Source organism: Oryx dammah, unplaced genomic scaffold (assembly GCF_014754425.2).
Source record: "Oryx dammah isolate SB20612 unplaced genomic scaffold, SCBI_Odam_1.1 HiC_scaffold_28, whole genome shotgun sequence".
Taxonomy (NCBI): domain Eukaryota; kingdom Metazoa; phylum Chordata; class Mammalia; order Artiodactyla; family Bovidae; genus Oryx; species Oryx dammah.
The window spans coordinates 1,773,475-1,801,422 of record NW_024070212.1 but is presented as its reverse complement, the minus strand read 5'-3'; the positions used below and the strand labels follow the sequence as shown (position 1 = coordinate 1,801,422).

The following is a 27,948-nucleotide window of genomic DNA, read 5'->3' as shown; positions in this document are numbered from 1 at the left end:
AGGTCGCACGAGGCGGAGTCTTCCGGTCTCCGGCTGTTTTTCTCCTGGAGAGGCCGATGCGCCTGCGCACCGCGCCCTGATTGGCTGAGAGTTGAGGACCGCGCGTGCTGGCCACAGCCTCGGTTACTAAGGGCGGGAGCCCGGCGAGGGCGCCGGCGGCTGGTGCTGTCTCAGGCTCGCTTCAAGGCCTGGCTACGCTCGCCATGCCGAACCGCAGGGCCAGCCGCAATGCCTACTATTTCTTCGTGCAGGAAAAGATCCCCGAACTACGACGGAGAGGCCTGCCTGTGGCTCGCGTCGCGGATGCCATTCCCTACTGCTCCGCTGACTGGGCGGTAAGGCTGGAGGCCCGGGGCCAGGCAGTTGGCAAGTGGGAGGGTAAGGCGGGAGGCAAAGGGGCCTTGAGAAGCCCAGTGACCCCTGGCCCCTGCTGGAGGGGAAGGAAGCTCCCCGTCCCCGGTCCAGGGCAGACCGGCGCCGGAACCGCCTCCCGGTAATGTCCGGGCCTCTGCTTTCCGGGCCCCGGGCACTAGGCCTCACTGCCGCTGCTTGTTTTGCCTTTCCATCTCCTCAAGCTCCTGAAGGAGGAGGAAAAGGAGAAATACGCAGAAATGGCTCGAGAGTGGAGAGCTGCCCAGGGGAAGGACTCCGGACCGTCGGAGAAGCAGGTAAAGTTAACCGGAGAAGAGCAGCCACCTGCCTCACAGGTGGGCATGCTCAGTAAATGGTGGCTGAGTGAATTAATGTCAAGAGTAGACGACTGGGTGATTTGGGTGAGTGCAAAAAGAGTTTGTCTTTTTTTTTTTTTGGTGTCAGAATGCTTGCTGAAAAACAAGCAGGCTCCTGAACTAGGGCACACGTTGGTTTCGTTTGATGGTGAAGGCCACGTAAAATCCCACTGGGAAACCTGCAACCAATAAGCCATGATTAGCAAAAGGGAGTGTTGATATTGAGGATTTGTACTAGATCGCCTCTAAGGGTCCTTTTGAATTCTTTTATGATTGAAGAATCTTTTTTAGATGTTTAACCGTAGTTTGATCCATTCTCTCTTTTTGAATGACACCAGTCTGTGTTTAAAATATTGAAATAATAGTATCTGTGGATGTTGACTGTTTTGTGTGCCTTACAAGGTAAGAGTTGAATAAAGTTTATTTGAGTTTATGTCTGTGTAGCAGAATGTTAAAGCACTGAATAAAATCTGTTGCTGATTCATATGTAGAAAAGGCAAGGTAGATGCAGAATTTTACCCCCTTCCTCTGTATTCTTCCTATAATGACATAGCAAAAATTCTATTCTTATTATAAACTGCTGACACTGGATTGAAATTCAATAGTTTTGCTTCTTTTAGGTTTGAGAGGTTTTTATATTATGGATTTATGTTTGAGTAGAAGCTCTACTCAGTTGAATTTGTATTAATACTTAATTATATTTGCGAGCCCCGATTTTTTTTTGTCTTATTTTCACTACAGTTTCTTATTTCCCTTCAAAACAAGTGTCATGTTCTACATATACATCGAGACTTAGAGTCAACACAATCTGGTTTTTACTTTGAGTGAAGAACAAACAGTATTAGAGCACTTCGGCAAATGATATTCTTTTGGCCACTGGACAAGCATGTATTATGTGACTCCATACGATTAGATTATCAATAGTGGGGAAATGGCTTTCAACAGTAATTGGATTGGTTATTTACCACCTAGCCCCTTGATTCAAAATATTTTTAGATTTTGCCATCCTCTGCCTTTGGGTGTTGGTGTTATAAACATTATTTATGTATTCATTGCGTTTACTGGCTTGGAGTGGTTACTAATCTATGGATTGTTTCAAAATTATTTTGCTAAATTTAAGTATATGATATAAAGTGGACAAGAGTTTAAATATATGGTCAATGATTACCTTTCTCTTTAGAAACCTGTTTGCACCCCATTGAGGAAGCCAGGCATGCTTGTACCAAAGCAGAATGTTTCACCCCCGGATCTGTCAGGCTTGTCTCTAAAAAGTGATCAAGGTAGAGTAATCCTACAGTGTTTTGCTTATATAAATTTGGACACTTAAAATTGTACATTATGTTGATCAGTAAACTTGTCTTCTCTTCACTTTGATTCTGCATTTCAAAGTAATTGACTGTGGTGTTCAAACATGGCACTAAAGTTGTAAAAGATCAGGTAATATGCATTTGTTGAGGTAACACTGGGTTTTTTTTTTAAAAAACAAAAATATGGTCTCTTTGTTTCTACCATTTCATATGTCATTAGACATACTTTTTGAATTCAAGTGTTTATAGCTACACGCTTAAATATGTTTGTTTTAAAAGTAAAGATAAATTGAGCCTAGGGCAGCAAAGAATATAGTTAATCAGAGTCCTTACTATTCCTTTTGGCTGTTTTTTTTTTTTAATTGAATGTGTTCTGACTTTGTTAAAAACTTACTAATCTTTAGCAGTCCTTAAATGTGGCCAATCCTGGTAAATAATACCCTTCTTACATTCTCACATTTCTTTCTTCCTTTAGAGAATTTATAAGTGGTCTTGTGTGTATTGGTAAAAGGTAAAGAGTGAACTAAATTGTCCATAGTTTGTACTAGAATTTTTCTATATTGATTCTACTTGGCTTTATTTTCCATACCCTTACATTTCTTGAATATGAGTCACAGCTTTCCTTAAGTCATTACTCACATTTAAAACTTATGTATAGCTAAGTTTTGTAGAGCTAGCTATAAGTTTGAATAATTTTGTTATTTTATGCAAAGAGTGGTTACTGCTTTAATCCTTGGTAAATGTTATAAAAATATATTTATCTGATACACCTGATTTATTTTCTCTTTTCTAATTCATTTAGGAATATAGGAACGGAAGGAGAAAGGTTCTAAAACTTTTGTTTTTATCAAAGGAGTATATCTTGAGATGCTCATCTGTTTGTGTTGTCTTTTTGTTTTTAAAGCTCTCCTTGGAGGCATTTTTTATTTTTTAAATATTTTTAGCCATGGCGAGCTACCTCCTCACTGTGAACAGCGCTTTCTCCCTTGTGAAATAGGCTGTGTTAAATATTCTCTCCAAGAAGGTATTATGGCAGATTTCCACAGTTTTATAAATCCTGGTAAGTAGCCAATTAGAGTAGATGCTAGATGTTAAAAAGTTACTTTTTTATATTGATCTTATTTGATAATAGTATTTTTCTTAAAAGCTGTTGCATGGGTGAGTTCTTCAAATGTAGACTGGGTGAAAAACTATTGAGAATGAAGTGTTGACAGTTTTTCGTTTAGGCTTTTAACCTCAAGTAAGTGTTAAAGTAGGAGGAGAGTGAAAAACTTGGCTTAAAGCTCAACATTCAGAAAACTAAGATCATGGCATCTGGTCCCATCACTTCATGGGAAATAGATGGAGAAACGGTGGAAACAGTGTCAGACTTTATTTTTTTGAGCTCCAAAATCACTCCAGATGGTGATTGCAGCCATGAAATTAAAAGATGCTTATTCCTTGGAAGGAAAGTTATGACCAACCTAGACAGCATATTCAAAAGCAGAGACATTACTTTGCCAACAAAGGTCCATCTAGTCAAGGTTATGGTTTTTCCAGTGGTCATGTATGGATGTGAGAGTTGGACTGTGAAGAAAGCTGAGTGCTGAAGAACTGGTGCTTTTGAACTGTGGTGTTGGAGAAGACTCTTGAGAGTCCCTTGGACTGCAAGGAGATCCAACTAGTCCATCCTAAAGGAAATCAGCCCTGGGATTTCTTTGGAAGGAATGATGCTGAAGCTGAAACTCCAATACTTTGGCCACCTCATGCGAAGAGTTGACTCATTGGAAAAGACTCTGATGCTGAGAGGGACTGGGGGCAGGAGGAAAAGGGAACGATAGAGGATGAGATGGCTGGATGGCATCACAGACTCGAGGGGCATGAGTTTGAGTAAACTCCAGGAGTTGATGGTGGACAGGGAGGCCTGGTGTGCTGCGATTCATGGGGTCGCAAAGAGTTGGACACAACTGAGTGACTGAACTGAACTGAACTGAAGCATTAAAGTTGAGCAGATAGAATGCCTGAAAAAATCTGTAGCCTGCTATTTGCTTATCTGTAGTCTTAGAATTTCGTGAAAGTTTTGCTCTTTTCTTTCTTTACCCCATCCTTCACCTCAGCAGTTCCTAGTTTTTAATTTGGTGTTGACTTGTAACCTTGAGCAAAATATTTATCCTTTCTGAACCTATTAATTAATCTGTAAAGTAGGGATAATACCTGTTGGAGGGCTGTTCTAATGTGGGAGACCTGGGTTTGATCACTGGATTGGGAAGATCCACTGGAAAAGGGAATGACCACCCACTATTCTGGCCTGGAAGGTTCCCTGGGATTGCAAAGAGTCAGACACGGCTGAGGGCCTTTCACTTTTACTTTTATAAAGAATACATGATATGGTATGGAAATAGACTAGTATTTAAAAAACTTTCAGATATTATTATTCCTACTACTGTTCCACTCCATCAAAAGCAGTTAGTAATGAACACATAGGATTTGATTCAGTTCTCAAGTTGGTAGATAGTAGTTAGGAGAGTACTGTACCTTTTAGAGATTAGTGAGAGGAATATATAGGCAGAACTATTTGGGGAAAGAATAATTTCCTCTTTGGTTTTGTCAGTTGCTTTAAAATTGATTAGGACAGTCCAACACTTTTCCTTGTTTTGAAATAACAGGAAAACAAATTTTCCTACTTAATGAGAGTTGCTGCTTAGGACAATTTTTGAACAGGTATGAAATGTTAAAAAGGCAGAACTTGGAGACTTTCCTCTGAGAAATATGTCAGTTATCTTGGTATATCAAGGGCCTCATGAACTGTGGCCTTTTTATGGACTCCTGGCCAAGACTCCTTTAGCACAGATTTTCTTTACCTAGTATTTCTTTCTCTGTGAGGACTAACTTTTTAAAGTAGTGTGAATAATATACCAAGATTCTTTGATAGTCATCATACCATTGGTTAGGAAAAAACTCCTTTGAGGTTTAAATCTTCTGTAATTTCACATAACAATAGCAATTACCTATGTTATGATATGGTATATTACTATGGAATATTACTGTAGTACAATGGAGAGCTTCTGGATTTCTGCATCTCTCAATAAAATATTTTGAATTACAGGTGAAATTCCACGAGGATTTCGTTTTCATTGTCAGGCTGCAAGTAAGTATAAAGGAGTGGGATATAATATAGGCATTGAATATAAGCTACCTGGTTAAGATGCTCTTTAAACAGACACATAAAACATTGGGAGAAGATAATCTTAAATTATTGTTGGTAAATCTTCTTAAAAGTGGTAGATAGTGTATGTAAGCCTTAAAATTTTTTTAATTACAAGCAATGATAGAATAATGTCCTTTTCCTGTTATGGAGATTATGTTTTTATTTCTTTTTTTTTTTTTCTGCTTATATCCTTTGGCTTGAAGATCAGTGGCTTTTACTGGCCAGGTGCTTAGGTAGGTCTTCTAACAGGTATAAGATTATCTAGATTTAGGGCTATTCACAGAAATGTCCATTCAAAAGTAAGGGGGGAAAAGTTTATGCTTCACAAGTAACAGAACAATAGCGTTAAACAGATGAAACAGCTATGAATTGATTTTTCAGATGAGGAAAACAGGTTTCTATGTAAAGTATCTTGCAACCAAAGGATGACTGTGTAAATCTTACCTCTTGTACTCTTTTCTAGAAACTAGATTTTAACCAGTTTATTTCTTTTCAAATAAAAATCAGGATGATAGGTTTGTTTTTTAGTTTTTATTCAAAATGTCAGGGTTTATAAGTTTTTTCTTAAAAATGTAGACAACTAGTCTATAGAAGTGTTTGAAATTAGAAATAAGTTTTTCAAATCTGCTATAACAAGCAGCTGTTTTGTAATATTTATTTTTGATTGTGTTCTTTGAGTTTTTCCCAGTCTTACTAAAAACTATGTTAGTCCCCCCCACCTTTTTTTTTTTAGTCAGAGCTGTGGGCTTTGGAATAAGGAGTTTAAGGCAGTCTTTTAGTAAGTTCTCTTATGTAGCTTGAGGTAAAAAAAATGTATAGAATAAAAATGCTGTTGTAACTTTAAGATGTGAACCCAGCTCATCTCAAGTGTTAACTTGTCTGAAGCTATTTGGCAAAATAGGTAGTAGTAAAAAAGTGACAGTAGAAACTTAGCTGGTGAATTAATTTCACATTTTTACTTAAGCTCTGTTAATGGTTTGTTCATCTCATGATTGCATTGGAATCCCTATATGCCAGACACTCATTTGTAAGAATGCCCTTTACTGTTTATTTTGTTTCTGATTAATTTTTTTTAAAAAATCATTTAAAAAACTTATTTTTGCAATGGTCTCAAAATTAAGTGATTAACAGAAAGTGTGGTTCTTGAAAACAATCCTATTAAGGTCTCCAGGAATGTTTTCTTGAGTTATTTTTCACACTGTTTGAAACCAAGCACAATGTTTTTCATTCAGGAAACCTAAGATACTTGGAGCTTACCAATTTAAGCATGTCTTAAATTGCCAATTTGATAACCCTAGGGAATGTATCAATTAAATAAGATAAATGACTGTATTAGAATGACAGCTATGTCAACAGAATAAAGATACCAAGGGTAGTGTAATGCAGCTGATGTCTCACACAGTGATGCGCTGAGAGAGATACACATGATTAATCGCTAAGGACAGGACATTCAGATCAGCCTGACGCTCCTGTGCTGTCTGGTCTTTAAGAAGCACGTGTGAGACCGAGTGAAGGCCTCGTGGGCATTATGGTTTAGCACACTATATTGAAGAATTTTACGACTGGAAGAGATTTTGATAGTCTCCCGTGTCCCGCCCACCCCTACAACGTTCCTCTGAATGGGAGTTCAGGTTTTGTGTGTGTGTGTGTGTGTTGGGGGTATGGGGGTGGGTAGGAGATTTGGGCCCTCTCATTCTCCAATACTTCACAAGAGGCGCTCTGCTGCTTTCCTGTTTATAGGTAATCATTTTGAGAGATACGTTCTGCTTTAACATGAGCCAAGCCTTAGAAACTGCTTTCAGCTTCCTATATGGAAGGTCTATCAGCTTTTAAAACGAAGCTTCATACACATATAAAAAGATTATAACATTCACTTAAAATTTAAAGAATAATAATTAACAGCAGTGTGCCTGCCAGTCAGCTGAAGAAATAGCACTTTGCTGTTATCACTGAAGACCCCTATATTTCTCTCTGATTTCATCACTCGCTTAAGAGAACCACTGTTCTGAATTTTGTGTTATTTCCTTTGTTTTATGAATAGTTTTATGATAAGTACATATTTAAATAATGTATTTTATTTTGCTTGTTTGAACTTCTCAGTCGTGTCTGACTCTTTGCAACTCCATGTGCTGCCCAACCAAACTCCTCTGTTCATGGAACTCTTCAGGCAAGAGTACTGGAGTGGGGACTTCCCTGTGGTGCAGTGAATAAGACTCTGTGCTCCCAATGCATGGGGCCTGGGTCAGTCCCTGGTCAGGGAACTAGATCCCGCATGCCAAAACGAAGATCTGGAGCAGCCAAATAAATACATATTTTGTTTAAAAAAAAAAAGAATACTGGAATGGGTAGCCATTCCCTTCTCCAGGGCATCTTCCCAACCCAGGGATTGAACCCAGGTCTCCTTCATTGCTGGCAGATTCTTTACTCTGAGCCATCAGGGAAGCCCAACATATTCTGTATATTTCTGTGTATTTTTTAAATGACGTCTTTCCCTCTATTTCTCTGTTGGATTGTTTGTCATCTTTATTGGTGTATGGAAGTTTATAGTATATCTGTTTTTATTGACTATTTTAATTGTGTGCAGATACCTGTTTTCACTTTTCTCTCATGGGTATTTTAATTTATAGAAGTTTTTCTTTTTAATGTAGTAAACATATAAATTTTTTCCCTGATAGCTTGTGGGTGCTTGGGGTCTCATTTAAGAATTCCCTTTTACTTTTTTTGTAGTAAACTTTAAAGAATTTATTTTCACTTGACCTATTTATATTTCTCAGAATGAGAATATATACATTATTTACCAATACATGCTTAATGCTTTAAACTTATAATTACCTTACTTGCAGAAATTTGGAAATCATTCCAATTAACTGGAAAAAAATACAAAATTTTTTTGTTTTTATAATTCAAAATATATTTAAAATAAAATTTCTATAGCAGCCAAAACCTTTAACCAAAAATTCAGAACTGCAGTCCCTTAAGGGTAACAAAATGGCCACATACTAATTATCTTGAATATTAGCACAGGAAAAGAAATATGTGGCTCTTAAAACAAGACTGGCTAGCAATTGGTACAGTTTTACTTTCTGGGCATACGAAGCTGTCTTTATTTCATCTGTTCAAACACAGACAGTTGCTCCAAATTTAAAGTTTAAATGGACTTTCAACATTTAATACTGATGATGCTTGCTAAGATTTAATAACTTCCAGCAATGAGAATCAGAAAATGACCACAATTAAAATTATCCTAAAGGACTTAACTACTACGCAGAGTAATCTGCTATTTTATAGTCTTTTTGAATTACATGGTATTTTTTTCACAAATATAACACCTCATTAAATATCTTGTAAACCACTTTGTAGTTAGAATAAGGGTTGTGAGGTTAAGTTCCAAAGATAATTATGTAATTAGTTTCACATAACATTGCAAGACAATGCAAATCTCAGGCAAAATCAGCATTAGGAATGCAGTCTATGGATCACTACAGTCCATGGAGTCGCCCATACTCTTTAAGAGGATGCTCATCTGTAATGTGTACCATCTTATTCAGTCATGGTATTAATACTACACTTCCAAAATCCAAGTAGATAAACAGTGTAATGGACTCCTGCTTTACAAATCATCTATTAAATCTGCCTATAAAACTAAAAAAAAATTTTTTCCAAAAGGTCAAATGAGTTACACTTATTCTATCCTTAACCCCAGGTAAAGAATTCCCTTCTCCTTGAAGGCCATAAAGATGTCTTTATTTTATAGTTCCAAGATCTTATTCCACTTGGAATTGACTTGGGTATGATGTGAGGTGGAGGTTCAGCTTCTTTTCTCCCCTGTGGGTAATGGGTATGATGTGAGGTGGAGGTTCAGCTTCTTTTCTTCCTTGTGGGTAATTGGTATGATGTGAGGTGGAGGTTCAGCTTCTTTTTTCCCCTGTGGGCAATGGGTATGATGTGAGGTGGAGGTTCAGCTTCTTTTTTCCCCTGTGGGTAATGGGTATGATGTGAGGTAGAGGTTCAGCTTCTTTTTTGCCCTGTGGGCAATGGGTATGATGTGAGGTGGAGGTTCAGCTTCTTTTTCCCCTGTGGGCAATGGGTGTGATGGGAGGTGGAGGTTCAGCCTCTTTCCCCTGTGGGTAATGGGTGTGATGGGAGGTGGAGGTTCAGCCTCTTCCCCCTGTGGGTGATCCGCTGTCCCATCTATTGAATGATCAGTGTGTCCCCATGTGCAGTGCCAGCTGTGCCACGCCACACTTCTGCTTAGGCATGAATCTGATATCTTCTGTCCTATTAATCTGCTTGTTTTTTAGTGCCCATTTATTGTTAAAACACAAAATTTTCATAATATTTTTACTTTGTTCTTTTGGAATATTATGGCTTTTCTTGTCTCTTTGCTCTTCCACGTACAATTTATCATGCTTCACAAAAAGACTATTGAGATTAAGAATCTCCGGATTTAGAATCACAGGATTCTAATCTTAGGATTTGGGGGATTTTTAGGGGAGTGTTTGTGCATTTTTATTTTAACTTTTATACATTTTTTAAAGATTACTTTTCACTTACAATTATTACAAACTGTTGGTTATATTCTCCATGTTGTACAATACATGCTTGAGTCTGTATTACACCTCATCCTTAGTACCTCCCATTCCCCCACCCCTATCTTGCACCTCTGCCCACTGGAAGCCACTGGTTTGTTCTCTGTGTTTATAGAGTCTTCTTTTATATTGACTAATTTGTTGTAGTTTTTAGATCCACACACAGTACTGATCTTGGTCTGATTTATTTCACTTGGCATAGTGTCCTCCAAGTCCATCTGTTACAGCAAATAGCAATGTTTTATTCTTTCTTAATGACTCAGTAGTGGTCCTGTGCATCTATATATATCACAGCTTCTTTTTAATTTTTTATTTTATGTTTGAATATAGTTGATTTGGGCTTCCCAGGTGGCATGCGTAGTCTAACAAAGCCCCCTGCCAGTGCAGGAGAGGTAAGAGACACGGGTTAGATCCCAGGCTGAGAAGCTCTCCTAGAGGTGGTCACAGCAGCCCTCTCCAGCACTCCCGGGCTGAGAAGCTCTCCTAGAGGTGGTCACAGCGGCCCTCTCCAGCACTCCCGGGCTGAGAAGCTCTCCTAGAGGGGGGCACAGCAACCCTCTCCAGCACTCCCGGGCTGAGAAGACCTCCTAGAGGGGGGCACAGCAGCCCTCTCCAGCACTCCTACCTGATGGACCCCATGGACAGAGGAGCCTAATGGGCTACAGTCCACAGGGTTGCCAGGAGTTGGACAGGACTGAAGCAACTTAGCATGCACAGCACACGTGGGATTTACAACATTGTGTTAGTTTCAGGTGAACACAAACTTGTACGCATGTATATCTATTGTCCAGATTCTTTTCCCATGCAGGTTATTATACAGTATTGAGTAGGGTTTCCCTGTCCTTGTTGATTATCAATTTTATATATAGTAGTTCAGTTCAATCGCTCAGTCATGTCCAACTCTTTGCAACCCCATGAATCGCAGCACACCAGGCCTCCGTGTCCATCACCAACTCCCGGAGTTCACTCAAACTCATGTCCATCGAGTCGGTGATGCCATCCAACCATCTCATCCTCTGTTGTCCCCTTCTCCTCCTGCCCCCAGTCCCTCCCAGCATCAGGGTCTTTTCCAGTGAGTCAACTCTTCGCATGAGGTGGCCAAAGTATTGGAGTTTCAGCTTCAGCATCAGTCCTTCCCAGGACTTCCCAGTCCTTCCCAGAGCACCCAGGACTGATCTCCTTTAGGGTGGACTGGTTGGATCTCCTTGCAGTCCAAGGGACTCTCAAGAGTCTTCTCCAACACCACAGTTCAAAAGCATCAATTCTTTGGCACTCAGCTTTCTTTATGGTCCAGCTCTCACATCCATACATGACCACTGGAAAAACTATAGCCTGGACTAGATGGACCTTTGTTGGCAAAGTAGTGTCTTGTGTATATGTTAATCCCAAACTCCTAATTTATCCCTCCTCTCCTTACCTTTCCCCTTTGGTAGCCATAAGTTTGTTTTCTAAATCTGTGAATATGCTTCTGTTTTGTAAATAAGTTCATTTGTATCATTTTTCTTTTTTTAGATTCCACATATAGCAATACCATATATATCTTTGTCTGGCTTACTTCACTTGGTGTGATAATCTCTCTAGGTTATAGAGATTGTCTATGGATCTATCCGTATTGGCTGCAAATGGCATTTTTGGGGGGAGACCCCTCCCCCCACAACACACAATGTGGTATTTCAGTTCCCCAACCAGGGATTAAACCTGTGCCTCTGCAGTGGAAGTACAGAGTCTTAACCAGTGGATGCTGGGTAAATCCCTGCGAATCGCATTATCTTATTCTCTTTTTTTTCCATTGTATATATGTACCACATCTTTATCCATTCATCTGTTTATCGATAGACATTTAGGTTGCTTCCGTTTCTTGGCTATTGGAAATAGTACTGCAGTGAACATTGAAGTGCATGTATATTTTAAAAGTATGGTTTTCTCTGGATATAAGCCTAAGAGTAGGATTCTTGGATCATATGGCAACTCTCTTTTTAGTTTTTTTAAGGAACCTCCAGACTCCTTTCATAGTGGTTGTACCAATTTACATTCTTACCAACAGTGTAGGAGGTTCCTTTTTCTGCGCACCTTCTCCAGCATTTACTGTTTGTAGACATTTTGATGATGGCCATTCTGAAGTGATGATTTTGATTTGCATTATAATTTTTATTTGCATTATCAAAGTTATAGTGCAAATTCATTTTATAATTGTAATGCGAATGTTATAGTAATTTATATAATAATTTATAATATAATTATAATTTGCAATAAATTATAATGGAAACTATAATTTTTATGTTTATAAAATTTATAAAAACAAAATTTTAAAGTTTATATAATTATGCAAATTTTGGAAAAATTATTGAGGTGATAATTTTTATTTGCATTATAATTTTGATTTGCATTTTGATACTTATTGAAGTTGAGCATCTTTTTATGTGCTTTTTGATCATCTGTACATCTTTGGAAAAATGTTTATTAAGATCTTCCACCCATTTTTTTGATTTTTTTTTTTTTTTTTTTTTTACTATTCAGCAGCATGAGCTGTTTGTAGATTTAGGGAATAATGCCTTGTGGGTTGCATCATTTTAAAATATTTTTTCTAATTCTATGGGTTGTCTTGTGGTTTTGTTTATGGTTTGCTTTGCTGTGTGAAAGCTTTTAAATTTTAATTTATTTTTATTTATGTATTTATTTTGTTGAGCCAGGTCTTAGTTGTAGCCCAGGGGATCTTCAAACTTTGTTGCAGCATTTGGGATCTAGCTCCCTGATTAGGGGTTGAACCAGGGCTTCTTGCATTGAGAACTTAGAGCCTTAGCAACTACACCATGAGGGAAGTCCTATGTAAAAGCTTTTAGTTAGGTCCTATTTGTTTATTATTGTTTTTATTGTTATTAGAACATGGATCCAAAAAGATACTGCTGTGATTTATGTCAGAAAGTGTTCTGTTTTCCTCTTAAGAGTTTTATAGTATCTGGTCTTACATTTAGGTCTTTAATCATTTGGAGCTTATTTTTGTTTACATTCTTAAAGAATGTTTTAATATTATATCATTCTGTTACATGTATCTGTCCATTTTTCCCAGCACCACTTACTGAAGAGACTGTCCTTTCTCCATTGTATATTCTTGCCTTCTTTGCTGTAGATTATTGACCATAGGTGAGTGGGTTTATTTCTGGGCTTTCTATCCTATTCCATTGTTCTGTGTTTTTGTATGAGGACCATACTGTTTTGATGACTATACTTTTATACTATAATCTAAAGTCAGGGAGCCTGATTCCTCCAGCTCAGTTCATCTTAAGATTGCTTTGGCTGTTTTGGAGTCTTTTGTGTCTGCATACAAATTTTAAGATTTTTTTTTGTTCTAGTCCTCTAAAACAGTGTCATTAGTAATTTGATAGGGATTGCATTAGTCAGTACACTACCTTGGGTAGTATAATCATTTTGACAATATTGATTCTTCAGATCCAAGAACATGGTATATCTATCTGTGTCATCTTTAGTTTCTTTCCTCTGCCTCTTCTAGTTTTCAGAGTAAGGTGTTTTGCCTCCTTCACTTCAGTTCAGTCACTCAGTCGTGTCCAACTCTTTGCAACCTCATGAATCGCAGCACGCCAGGCCTCCCTGTTAATCACCATCTCCCGGAGTTCACTCAGACTCATGTCCATCGAGTCCGTGATGCTATCCAGCCATCTCATCCTCGGTCGTCCCCTTCTCCTCCTGCCCCCAATCCCTCCCAGCATCAGAGTCTTTTCCAGTGAGTCAACTCTTCGCATGAGGTAGCCAGAGTACCGGAGTTTCAGCTTTAGCATCATTCCTTCCAACGAAATCCCAGGGTTGATCTCCTTCAGAATGGACTGGTTGGATCTCCTTGCAGTTCAAGGGACTCTCAAGAGTCTTCTCCAACACCACAGTTCAAAAGCATCAATTCTCTGGCGCTCAGCCTTCTTCACAGTCCAACTCTCACATCCATACATGACCACAGGAAAAACCATAGCCTTGACTAGACGGACCTTAGTCGGCAAAGTAATGTCTCTGCTTATGAATACACTATCTAGTTTGGTCATAACTTTTCTTCCAAGGAGTAAGCGTCTTTTAATTTCATGGCTGCAGTCACCATCTGCAGTGATTTTGGAGCCCAGAAAAATAAAGTCTGACACTGTTTCCACTGTTTCCTCATCTATTTTCCATGAAGTGATGGGACTGGATGCCATGATCTTCGTTTTCAATGTTGAGCTTTAGGTCAACTATTTTACTCTCCTCTTTCACTTTCATCAGGAGGCTTTTTAGCTCCTCTTCATTTTCTGCCATAAGAGCGATGTCATCTGCATATCTGAGATTATTGATATTTCTCCTGGCAATCTTTCCAGCTTGTGCTTCTTCTTCCAGTCCAGCATTTCTCATGATGTACTCTGCATAGAAGTTAAATAAGCAGGGTGACAATATACAGCCTTGACATACTCCCTTTCATATTTGGAACCAGTCTATTGTTCCATGTCCAGTTCTAACTCTTGCTTCCTGACCTGCATACAGATTTCTCAAGAGGCAGGTCAGGTGGTCTGGTGTTCCCATCTCTTTCAGAATTTTCCACAGGTTATTGTGATCCACACAGTCAAAGGCTTTGGCATAGTCAATAAAGCAGAAATAGATGTTTTTCTGGAACTCTCTTGCTTTTTCCATGATCCAGCGGATGTTGGCAATTTGATGTCTGGTTCCTCTGCCTTTTCTAAAACCAGCTTGAACATCAGAGAGTTCATGGTTCATGTATTGCTGAAGCCTGGGTTGGAGAATTTTGAGCATTACTTTACTAGCATGTGAGATGAGTACAATTGTGCGGTAGTTTGAGCATTGTTTGCTCAGCTTTCTTCACAGTCCATACATGACCACTGGGAAAACCATAGCCTTAACTAGACGGACCTTTGTTGTCAAAGTAATGTCTCTGCTTTTGAATATGCTGTCGAGGTTGGTCATAACTTTCCTTCCAAGGAGTAAGCATCTTTTAATTTCATGGCTGCAGTCACCATCTGCAGTGATCTTGGAGTCCAAAAAAATAAAGTCTGACACTGTTTCCACTGTTTCCCCATCTGTTTCCCATGAAATGATAGGACCAGATGCCATGATCTTAGTTTTCTAAATGTTGAGCTTTAAGCCAACTTTTTCACTCTCCTCTTTCGCTTTCATTAAGAGGCTTTTTAGTTCCTCTTCACTTTCTGCCATAAGGGTGTTGTTATGTGCATATCTGAGGTTATTGATATTTCTCCTGGCAATCTTGATTCCAGCTTGTGCTTCTTCCAGCCCAGGGTTTCTCATGATGTACTCTGCATATAAGTTAAATAAGCAGGGTGACAGTATACAGCCTGGACATACTCCTTTTCCTATTTGGAACCAGTCTGTTGTCCATGTCCAGTTCTAATTGTTTGCCTCCCTAGGTTAAGTTTATTCTGAGGTATTTTATTCTTTTTGATGTGATGGCAAATGAGATGGTTTCCTTATTTTTTCTTTCTGTTCTTTTGTTCTTAGTGTATAAATAAGCAACAGATTTCTGTGTATTAATTTAGTCTCCTAAAATTTTACTGAATTAATGAACTGTAGTAAGTTCTCTGGTAACATCTTTAGGATTTTCTATGTATAGTATCATGTCATTTACAAACAGTGATGATTATGCTACTGCTTTTCCAATTTGGATTCCTTTTGTTTTCTTCTCTGATTGCCATGGCTAGAACTCCCAAACTATGTTCAATAAAACTGGGGAGAGTAGACATCCTTGTCTTGTTAGAGGGAATGTTTTTAGCTTTTCAACATTGAATATGGTGTTGAATTTGTCATATATGGCCTTTATTATGTTGAGGTATAGTCCATCTGTGCCCACTTTTCTATGGATTTTCTTTAATTTGTAAATATGGTGCATCACACTGACTTGGAGAAAATTAAAAATACTTGTATCTTTGGGATAGTTCCAATTGATCATGATGTATGATCCTTTTAATATACTGTTGGATTTAGTTTGCTAGTATTTGTTGAGGTTTTTGCATCTTTGTTAATTGATATTGGCTGCTAATATTTCTGCGTGTCTTCTATGCCTGATTTTAGCCTCATAGAATGAGTTTGGAAGTGTTCCTTCCTGTGCCATTTTTCAGAATAGTTTCAGAAGGATAGATGTTAACTCTGCTCTAAGTGTTTAATAGAACTCGCCTGTGATGCCATCTGGTCCTGGACTTAACTTTGTTGGGAGTGTTTTAATTAGTTTCAGTCTTGGTACTTGTGATTGTTCTGTTTGTATTTTCTGTTTCTTCCTGGTTTGGAAGGTTAAACTTTTCTAATAAGCTTCCCAGGTGGCTCAGTGCAGGAGACATGGGAGATATGGTTTCCATTCCTGGGTTGGGAAGACCCCCTGGAGGAGGAAATGGTAACCCACTTCAGTATTCCTTGCCTGGAAAATCCCATGGACAGATGAGCCTGGTGGGCTACAGTCCATAAAGTTTCCAAGAATCAACACAGCTGAGCAACTGAGTACAGATATGCACACACCTTTCTAATAATTTGTCCGTTTCTTCTAGATTGTCCATTTTATTGATGTATAGTTGCTCATAGTAGCTTCCTATGATCCTTTGTATTTCTGTGGTATCTGTTATAATTTCTACTTGTTTCACTTCTAGTTTTGAGTTCAGCCCTCTCTTTTTTTCCTTGATGAGTCTAGCTACAGGTTTATCAATTTTGTTTATCTTCTCAAAGAACCAGCTTTTGGTTTCATTGACCTTGTCTATTGTTTATTTTGTCTCTATTTATTGTTATGTCTCCATTTCATTTATTTCTGCTCTTTCCTTCTGGTAATTTTAAATTTTTGTTTTTTCCTCTGGGTGCTCTAGGTGTAATGTTAGATTTTTTTATTTAACAGATTTTTCTTGTTTGCTAAGACTGTGTTGCTTATAAACTTCCCTCTTAGAACTGCTTTTGATGCATCCCATAAATTTGGACCATCGTGCTTTTGTTTGCATTTATCTCTAAGTATTTTTTAATTTCCTCTTTGTTTTTTTTCCCCATGATCCATTAGTTGCTGCTGCTGCTGCTAAGTCACTTCAGTCGTGTCTGACTCTGTGCGACCCCATAGACAGCAGCCTACCAGGCTCCCCCATCCCTGGGATTCTCCAGGCAAGAACACTGGAGTGGATTGCCATTTCCTTCTCCAGTGCAGGAAAGTAAAAAGTGAAAGTGAAGTCACTCAGTCATGTCGGACCCTCAGCGACCCCATGGACTGCAGCCTACCAGGCTCCTCCGTCCATGGGATTTTCCAGGCAAGAGCACTGGAGTGGGGTGCCATTGCCTTCTCCGGATCCATTAGTTATTTAGCAGCATATTGTTTATCCTCTGGGTTTTTTTTTTTTTTAAGTTTTTTTTTGTTCTTGATTTTTAAAAAATCTTCTAGTGTTGTGGTTGGAAAAGATGATTGATGTAACTGCAGTTTACCCAAGCTTGCTTTGTGGCCTAGCCTGTGATCACTCCTGGAGAATGTTTCATGTGCATTTGAGAAGAATTTGTATTCTGCTGCTTTCATATGGAATGTTCTATAAGTGTCAGTTAAGTCTGTCTGTCTAACGTGTATTTAAGGCCTGTGTTTTGTACCGATTTTCGGTCTGGATGACCTGTCCATTGATATAAATGTAATGTTGAAGTCCCCACTCTTGTGTTGCTGTTGACTTCTCCTTTCATGGCTGGTGCGTGTGTCTTGTTCAGTTGCTCAGTTGTGTCTGACTCTTGTGACCCTATGGATTGTAGCCTGCCAGGCTCCTCTGTCCATGGGATTTTTTTCAGCAAGAATCCTGAAATTGGTTTCCATTTCCTCCTCCAGGCCCAGAGGCCCATTTCTTCCTCTTCCCAACACAGAGATCAAACCTGTATCTCTATGACTGTTAGTATTTGCATTATATTATTATTGCTCCTATGTTGATTGCATGTAAAATTGTTAATTCCTCTTTTTGGATTGATATCTTGATCATTATACAGTGGAAGTAACAAATAGATTCAAGGGATTAGATCTGATAGAGTGCCTGAAGAACTATGGACAGAGGTTCATGACATTGTACAGGAGGCAGGGATCAAGACCATTCCCAAGGAAAAGAAATGCAAAACAGCAAAATGGTTGTTTGAGAAAGCCTTACAAGTAGCTGTGAATACAAGAAAAGTGAAAGGCAAAGGAAAAAAGCAAAGATCCAAATTGGGAAAGGAGTACGTCAGGGCTGTATATTGTCACTGTTTATTCAACTTATATGCAGAGTACATCATGAGAAACGCTGGGCTGGATGAAGTACAAGCTGGAATCAAGATTGCTGGGAGAAATATCAATAACCTCAGATATGCAGATGACACCACCCTTATGGCAGAAAGTGAAGAGGAACTAAAGAGCCCCTTGATGAAAGTGAAAGAGGAGAGAGAAAAAGTTTGCTTAAAGCTCAACATTCAGAAAACTAAGATCATGGCATCCAGTCCCATCACTTCATGAGAAATAGATGGAGAAACAGTGGAAACAGTGTCAGACTTTATTTTTTTGGACTCCAAAATCACTGCAGATGGTGACTGCAGCCATGAAATTTGAAGACGCGTCCTCCTTGGAAGAGAAGTTATGACCAACCTCGACAGCATATTCAAAAGCAGAGACATTACTTTGCCAACAAAGATCCATCTAGTCAAAGCTACAGTTTTTCCAGTAATCATGTATTGATGTGAGAGTTGGACTCTGGAGAAAGCTGAGCACCAAAGAATTGATGCTTTTGAACTGCGGTGTTGGAGAAGACTCTTGAGAGTCCTTTGGACTGCAAGGAGATCCAACCAGTCCATCCTAAAGGAGATCAGTCCTGAATATTCATTGGAAGGACTGATGCTAAAGCTGAAACTCCAAAACTGTGGCCACCTAATGTGAAGAACTAACTCTTTGGAAAAGACCGTGATGCTGGGAAAGATTGAAGACAGGAGGAGAAGGGGATGGCAGAGGATGAGATAACTGGATGACATTACTGACTCGATGGGCTTGGGTTTGAGTAAACTCTGGGAGTTGGTGATGGACAGGGAGGTCTGCTGTGCTGCAGTCCATGGTGGTTGCAATGAATCGGACACGACTGAGCAACTGAACTGAACTTGATCATTCGGTAGTATCCTTTTTTGTATGTTGTATGTCTTTATTTTGAAGTTCATTTTTTCTGATACGAGTATTATTCCATTGTTGATTTCCTTTTGCATGGAATGTCGTTTTCCATCTCCTCACTTTCAGTCTGTATGTATCCCTAGATCTGAAGTGGTTCTCTTGTAAACATATATGTGGCCTTATTTTTGTGCGTTCAACCACTGTATGTCTTTTGGTTGGAGCACTTGGATCTGTTTACATTTAAGTTAATTACTGATATGTATGTACTTATTGCCATTTGTTCATTTTGTTCTTGTTTTATAGGTCTTTTTTCTTCCTCTTTTGTTCTCTTGTGATTTGATGACTATCTTCATGTTATGATTGGATTCCTTTTTCTTCTTTGTGTGAGCATTGGATACCTTTTTATTTTTGTGTGTTGAGTCCATTATTGATTTTTGGTTTGTGGTTACCAAGAGGTTTTGATATAGAAGTCTATATACCCAAGATTAAGTTGCTGGTCTCTTAATTTCAAGTGCATTTCCATTACCCTGCATTTGTACTCTCCTCATTCTGTGTGAGTGATTTCCTGTCTTTACTGTATGTACTGGTGAGCTTTCCTATTTGTAATTTTGTTTCTAGTTGCAGCCTTTTCATTTCCATTTAGAGAAGTTCCTGTAGCATTTGTTATGAAACTGGCTTGGTAGTGCTGAATTCTCACAACTTTTGCTTGTCTATAAAGCTTTTCATTTCTGCATCAAATATGAATGAGAGCCTTGCTGAGTAGAGTATTTTTGGTTGTCATTTTTCCCTTCATCATTTTAAATACGTCAAACCATTTCCTTCTGGCCTAGAGAGTTTCTCCTGAAGAATCAGCTGATAACCTTACAGGGATTCTCTTAATGTTATTTGTTGCTTTTCCCTTGTTACTTTTAATATTTTCTTTTTGTCTTTTATTTTTATCAATTTGGTTAACATGTGTCTTGGCACATTCCTCCTTTGGTTTCTCCTGTACATGACTCTGCTTCCTCAACTTGGGTGACTTTTCCATAATAGGGAAGTTTCCAGATATTATATCTTCAAATATTTTGTCAGGCCCTTTCTCTACATCTTTCAGGACCCCTATGACATGAATGCTAGTGCATTTAATATTGTCTCAGAGTTCTCTTCAACTGTCCTCATTTCTTTTTATTGTTTCTTTATTCTGTTCCACAGCAGTGAGTTCCACCATTCTGTCTTCCAGCTCACTTATCCATTCTTCTGCCTCATTGATTTTTGCTATTGATTCCTTCTAGTATATTTTTCAGTTACTGTATTTTCCACTCTGTTCTTTATATCATCTGGCTCTTCACTGAACCTTTCTTGTATCTTCTTGGTCTGTGCCTCCATTCTTTTTCCGAGGTTTCAGATCCTCTTTACTGTCATTACGCTCAGCCCTTTTTCAGGTAGACCGTCTATCTCCACTCAGTTTTTTTGTTGTTGTTCCTTCGTCTGGAACCTATTCCTCTGTCTCACTTTCTGTCTCTGTAGTCCCATTGGCTACAGGATTGTAATTCATTTTACTTCTGGTGTCTGCCCCCTGGTGGTTGGAGCTGGGTCCTGTTCTGGTGGGTAGGGCAGTGGCAAAGATTGTGTTTAGAGGCAGCTCTGAGCTCAGGAAGATCCTCTGGAGAAGGAAATGGCACCCCACTCCAGTACTCTTGCCTGGAGAATCCCATGGAGGGGAGGAGCCTGGTAGGCTACAGTCCATGGGGTCGCAAAGACACAACTGAGCGACTTCACTCACTTCACTGAACTCAGGAAAACTTTTAAGCAGCTTGTCTGCTGAGTAGGGATATGGTCCCACCCTGTTTATTTTTTGGCTTGAGGCGTTAGCACTGGAACCTTCAGGCTGTTCGGTGGGGCTAGGACTTGGCATTAAAATGGCATCCTTCAGGACAGCTTACAGCAGTGAGCATGCCCCAGAACCTTTGCCGCCAGTGTGCTTGTCCCCACAGTGAGCCACAGCAGCCCCTGCTTCTCGAGAAGATCCTCGAGGACTAGCAGGTAAGTCTGGCTCAGATTCCTATGAAGTTGCTGCTTTTTCCCCCTGGGTCCTGGTACACATGAGATCCTATGTGTGCTCTCCAAGAGTGAGGTTTCTGCTTCCTTCCAGCCCTCTGGAGCTCTTGCAGCAAGCCTTGCTAGCCTTCAAAGCCAAATGGCTCCAGTGGCTCTCCTCCCAATATCAGGCCCCTGGACTAAGGAGCCTGACACGAGGCTCAGAACTATCACGCCTGTGGGAGAACTTCTGAGATATAATTATTTTCCAGTTTGTGCTTCACCCAACTGGCAGGTATGAGATTTTATTATTTTGCACATGTGCCCCGCCCCCCCATCTTGTTTTGGTGTTTTTTTTGTTTTGTTTTTGGAGGTAGAATATTTTTTTTGGAGAGGTTCCAGTCCTCTTTGTTGCTAGTTTTTCAGCAGTTGTGATTTTTAGTGTCTCCTGCTGCTGCTAAGTCGCTTCAGTCGTGTCTGACGCTGCAACCCCATAGATGGCAGCTCCCCCGTCCCTGGGATTCTCCAGGCAAGAATACTGGAGTGGGTTGCCATTTCCTTCTCCAATGCATGAAGGTGAAAAGACAAAGTGAAGTCGCTCAGTTGTGTCTGACTCCTAGCAACCCCATGGACTGCAGCCCACCAGGCTCCTCCACCCATGGGATTCTCCAGGTGAAAACACTGGAATGGGTTGCCATTTCCTTTTCCAATGCATGAAAGTGAAAAGTGAAAGTGAAGTTGCTCAGTCGTGTCCAACTCTTAGCGAGAGGAGGTGAACTCAGGTCCTTCTACTTTGCCTTCTTGTCCTCTGTGCAGAGAAACTAATCTCAGTATTTTGAGTATATCTAAACCTTTGAATCATTTTGAAAAGAAGTGACAGCTTCATGATATTCTTTATGTTTACACATTTTTGACCAGAGACATATTAATGCCACTGGCGTTAGTTTCTGCAAAAATTCCCCAGTTAGAAATGTTTTAATATAGAGCTACTCTTATTTTTTAAATGTGTAGTTCTTTATAATAAAGTCTTAGTTTTCTCTATAATCTTTATCTTATTAGCTGTAGCTTATCATTTTTCTTGCTAATTATATGTAATAGATCTCAATTATATTTTTTCTCAGCAATAAAATTAATTTTATTTAAAAATTATTCTCTATAGTATGTTTTAAATTGAATCAAAATTATATTTTCTACTTGTTTGTTTTTTGTTTTGGTTTTATCCCACCTTTGCTAAACTCTGAGGTTTTTAGAAAGTTCCTTATATTTGTGAAATGACTTCTTCTAATCTGTATCTTTTATTTAAAACATTTAAAACCTGTTTGTCCTAGTGTGCTGGCTGTGAAGATCCTAGTCTTTCACCAGTGAGTATTCTGTTTGCTGTAGTTTTTCTCTCTGTCTTTTAGTTTTGGTATATACTCTTTATCAGTATAAAGAAGTTCCCTTTTGTTCCCAGTTTCATGAGAGACATCAGTTGCATATTTTAATGAATACTCTTTCTGGATATCAGATGATTTGTGTCTTTTGTTTATATGGTGATTTACTAATCTTAAAAACTAATCTTACATTCCCCAAACAAACCCAGCATTTTCACTATATAACTCTTAAATAAATTGCTGGATTCAATTTGCTAATACGGGTTAATCAAAAAGTTCCTTTGGTTTTTAAAAAGTAAAAATAAGGGACATGTTTTTCATTTTCACCAAGAGCTTTATTAAACAGTGATTCACCATTTTTTTCCACTAACTTTTCTACCATTTTTCAGCAACTTCATAATTCCATTTTCCCAAAACTTTTTACCTTTTAGAACAAAGAATTGTTCCAGGTGCCTTTTACACCAGGGAATTAAAATTTTTTTCTTTAAAAGAAGTTTGTAAAGATCAAAATAAATGGAAATTTGAAGGTGCGATGTCTAGTGAGTATGGTGGATGAATCAGAACTTCCCAGCCAAGCTTTAACAGCTTTTGCCTGGTCATCAAAGAAACGTGCAAACTTGTGTTATCCTGATGGAAGATTATGTTTTCTTTTGGCTAATTCCGGATGCTTTTCATTGAGTGCTGCTTTCAGTTGGTCTAATTGGGAGTAGTAATTGTTGGAACGAATCATTTCGTTTTCCAGAAGCAGCTCATCCCTTCCAGTCCCACCATGTGCACACCATCACCTTCTTTGGATGAAGATCAGCCTTTAATGTGGTTGGTGGTGGTTCATTTTGCTTGCCCCATGATATCTTCCACTTACATTATTGTACTGTATCTGCTTTTTATCACCCATCATAATTTTATTCTGGAAACGAAATGTTTTTGTTATGTTTTAAGTAGAGAATTGCGTTCAGAAATATGATCAAGAAGGTTGTTTTTTTCCCCCTTATGTGCAGCCCAAACATATTTAATAAAAGCAGTTACCATAGTGCTTTGATTTTCAGTGGCTGAGTTGGATATTTTGAGTATGTCACTTATCTCCCATGTGGAATAAAGTTCATTGTTCTCAATGCCTCAGTTTGATTGCTGTCCCCTTCACCTGATCTGTCCAACCATGGAGCATCGTCCAGCAAGAAATGTCTACCATGAAACTGTGCAAACCACTTTTGACATATTTGATCAGTCACAATACCTTTTCTATATACTTCACAAATCTTTCTTTGCACTTGAGTTGCATTTTTACCTTGAAATAATAAAGCATATTATTCTGAAAATGTGGCTTTTTTCCCTTCCATCTTTAAAATTAAAGTGGCTTCACAAAAATTCAGCAGTTTTGGTAAACTTTTTAAAATGCACACTGATATGACAGCTGTTAAAATACAGTGCAACAAATCTGTTTTGAATGAAGTTAAAGACACCTAAGCACTACCGGAGCCATTTTACAGAAAAACCAAACTTTTTGGACAACCTATTAGTTTGTTTTAGGATCTGTGCATTCATGTTAAACCTGGGTTAATCTTTATTTCGTCATCAAGGCTGTTTTGCCATTCTAAAATGGTTTGGGGAATGTATTTTGAGTTTTTGAGTCTACATGTGTTCTTTTTTATGGTTCTGTTTAAGTTATCAGTAATTTTATTTCCTTGAACATAATAAGCCTTGTTTTTTTTAAAGTTTTACGTTTGTTAACTCTATTATGGGGATCTTCTTTTTTTGGACATATTTTTGCAGTCTGTTTACCTTGATGTTCAGTCACGTATTCGGCTCTCTTAGTATGTCTGGTCATTTTTGAGCACTGAACAGTAGATACGACTTGGCACACATGGAAAGAGATCCTCAGTGAAGTTTACAACGGGCTTCACAGCATAAACGGGGGAGGCCAGAAGACAACGGAGTGGTTTTTAATTTATAAATTTTTATGGATACACAAGTAATTCTGGAGTAATATTTTAAATTCTTCCTAGCTCTAGGTCTATTGAAATCTCAGTTTGTCAGTCTCTGTTTCTCTTCTAGGTTTGGTAAATGCCCAAATAACCAACAAACCCAAATGCCAGATTCAGCTCTCTAGGATTTCTTCATTTTAAGATTTTGGACTTACAATTCCTCTCTTCATTTATATCTCTGCAGTGCCTTCAAGCAGGTGTTTGATGTGTTCCATCTTTTCCTTAGTCTTTCATTATCAGAACTTGAACTCTTCCTGTATTATTTTTTTAATTGGCTACACAGCACTGCTTGAACCCAGGGCCCCAGCAGTGAAATGCTGAGTCCTCATCACTAGACCACCAGAGAGTTCCTAGCATTCTTTTTCTTAATAGTTTCCAATTTTATGTTGAAATTTGTAATTTGATCTTATCAAATAATAAGCATGATTATTTAAAATCTGTGTCCAGAAACTTCAGCTTCTGGATTCGATTTTGTCTTTCAACTTTGTCTTGGTTTTCACTCTTTTCGTGTGTGTGTACCTGGTTTATTCATATAGATTATCTGGAAAAAAATGGTTTAAGGTAATTTGAGGTTGATATTTCTCTTCTAGAAAGGATTTATGATTGCTTTTTCTAGACACCAGGGGTCTCACAAACCAGGCCCCAAAAGCTGTCTGAAATACACTTCTTAGCCAGTAAACTTCCTCTTAAGGAATTAGCAAATGACTCCAGGGTAAAAACTGCCTCCAGAATTAGGCTGACCTCTCTGACTTCTTTGCATTTTGATCACCTCTCTTTGCATTTGATCACCTCTGTGGCTTATTTTGCTTTTGACCTAATAATCCCTTGCATACTGTAGCTGTTGTCGATATCTTAAATTTTTGTGGGAAGTTGTATTACTTGGTCTGTATTTTACTGGAAGTGGGAATACCATTTTACAACCTTCTAAAAACCAATCATTACTATTGAGTCTCCAGCCTTTTTAATAAAACATTCATGAACAGCGGCACAGAAATGGTGAAAACACTGCTACTTTCACCTAACAAGCCTGGGCTTGAGTCCTGACTCCACTGTTCACCAGCTGTTAACTTATTGTTAACTTCTGTGAGTCTCAGTTCTCTCTTCTCTAATATGTATATTACCTATTTTATAACATTATGGGATAAAATGTGTAAAGTACTTGACCGTAACCAGGTTTGGTACAAGTACTTAAATACAAGTTACCCACTACTTCTTCCTATACCCATCCTTCTGTACCTAATCCATAATATTTGTCTTGGTCAAATTTTAACTCCTACCTACCTTTTTATTTCCTTCAGGTGATTCTAGTCACAAGATTCCTATTTCACACTTTGAATCTGGGCATGACCAAGCAACTGTGTTACAAAATCTTTATAGATTCATTCATCCAAACCCAGGGAACTGGCCACCTATCTACTGCAAGGTAATTTCAACATAAGAATTTCTTCTAAGTCATCTACTTAGAAAACAGATGATCCATGAAAGATACCCAGAGAAAGAACTTTTGCCTGTGTCTTAACTGTGTATTAAAATATGTTCATTTTTAGTTGCTTTCAATGTAATTAGGTATGTATAATGCCTTTTCTTCTACAATTCTCTAATATTGGAGGGATTTTGAAGACTGCAGTAACTGAATATATTTCACCTTTGGTAGATTTCATGTTTATAGTTCCTCCTTCTGAAATACCTTCAATAATATCTTTTTACCCTGCAGGATGGATTTCTAGTTTGTACAGCTATCACTTCCAGGCAAGAGTAGCATTTATTCAGAACTATTTTTGTAGTAATTCCTTGATCTTCTTTTTGTAATTTTATTCTTTGTTTTGTGTAAATTCTTTCAGGCTCTGTGTAGTAGAATTGGGTTTTAACCTTACTGTTTTATTAATAAAACAGTAAAAATCAAACATTTCTAACCATGAACACAAATCACCTTATCTTTTTCTCAACATTGGTTTCATTTGCCTACCCTAAGTCTTACTTGCTGTTCATAAAGTATATTAACAATGCTTTGTGAACATAACTGGTTATTATTAGCAGCATTTTCTAGCGTATGTTACCCTTTTTTGTTTAACCGTTGTCATGGAGTTTTCATGGACTCTTCAGCCTTTCCCTTCCCCTTACCCATCCTCCCTCCCACAGTTGCGCCTTATTAATTGCAAGTAACAGAGGATAGAAGAAAATACAAGTAAAATTTTTTCCCTTCTCTAGTCTGATGATAGAGCCAGAGTCAACTGGTGTTTGAAGCATATGGCAAAGTCATCAAGTAAGTTAAACTGGGTCACTGCTCAAATGTATTTTAGTATCTGTGTTTCCATTTTGATGTACATGTTCTGTGTACCTGAATTCACTAATTTTATGTTTGTCTTTATTTACCAACGGAAGAAATCAGACAAGATCTAGAACTTCTCACAGTAGAGGATCTTGTAGTAGGGATCTACCAGCAAAAATTTCTGAAGGAGCCTTCCAAGACTTGGGTTCGGAGCCTCCTAGAGGTGGCCATGTGGGATTATTCTAGCAACACAAGGTACTTATGTGATTTTGTGATGATAATACTGACTTTTTTCTGAACTGAGAAATACAGTAGGATTAGTTTGTGCCTTTTAAAGCACAATTTGCCTATGAAACTTTGGAATCGTTGTATTTCCTTGAATATAAGTTTTCACTGATTATAAGATACATTGTTACTTTGTTTATCACTAAAAGCAAAAAACAAAATACCAAATAAAATACCAAATAAAATGACAGTGTTTATTCATTTAGAGTGTACTGATGAAAGTATATACTATCCATTTAAATAAATACTCTGTTACATAGTCTTCTTATAAGAAATATGAAAATGAAACGAAAAGTATTTTTTGTTTTGATATTTTGGGCTTACAGAAAATTTGGAGGACTCTAGTACAAGGAAATTGTATATACCATTCTCAGATTCTAATTGTTAATATTTTAATATGTTTATAAAAATAAACACTGTTTCTTATTCTCAACCACTTAAGAGTGAGTTGCTACACAATGCCTTTTCACCCTGAATATCAGAAATGTCCCTAAGAACAGGTACGTGTGTTGCCACAATACAGTTATCAAAACAGTGTATTACCATTGCTACAATCATTTCAGTTCAGTCACTCAGTCGTGTCCGACTCTCTGCGACCCCATGAACCGCAGCATGCCACGCCTCCCTGTCCATCACCAACTCCCAGAATTTACCCAAACTCCTGTCCATCGAGTTGGTGATGTCATCCAGGCATCTCATCCTCTGTCGTCCCCTTCTCCTTCTGCCCCCAATCCCTCCCCATATCAGGGTCTTTTCCAATGAGTCAGCTCTTTGCATGAGGTAGCCAAAGTATTGGAGTTTCAGTTTCAGCATCAGTCCTTCCAGTGGACACTCAGGACTGATATTTAGGATGGACTGGTTGGATCTCCTTGCAGTCCATGGGATTCTCAAGAGTCTTCTCCAACACCACAGTGCAAAAGCATCAATTCTTTGGCGCTCAGCTTTCTTCACAGTCCACCTCTCACATCCATACATGAACACTGGAAAAACCATAGCCTTGACTAGACGGACCTTTGTTGGCAAAGTAATGTCTGTGCTTTTTAACATGCTGTCTAGGTTGGTCATAACTTTCCTTCCAAAGAGTAAGCGTCTTT

The 27,948-nt window shown here is 38.4% G+C and overlaps 1 protein-coding gene across 2 annotated transcripts in view; it reads left to right on the top strand.

Moving 5' to 3' along the window:
- Positions 1-203: 203 nt before the first annotated feature.
- The window catches only part of MAEL (maelstrom spermatogenic transposon silencer), a 54,192-nt gene continuing 26,447 nt past the window's right edge, over positions 204-27,948 (top strand). Inside the window, exons 1-8 of one of the 2 annotated variants that reach the window (XM_040229959.1) lie at positions 204-335; positions 576-668; positions 1,909-2,008; positions 2,940-3,095; positions 5,121-5,162; positions 25,599-25,723; positions 26,509-26,563; positions 26,683-26,824. In XM_040229959.1, coding sequence (XP_040085893.1) covers positions 204-335; positions 576-668; positions 1,909-2,008; positions 2,940-3,095; positions 5,121-5,162; positions 25,599-25,723; positions 26,509-26,563; positions 26,683-26,824 — 845 coding nt within the window. The remainder of the gene's footprint in view (positions 336-575; positions 669-1,908; positions 2,009-2,939; positions 3,096-5,120; positions 5,163-25,598; positions 25,724-26,508; positions 26,564-26,682; positions 26,825-27,948) is intronic. The other variant, XM_040229960.1, reaches the window with a different exon arrangement.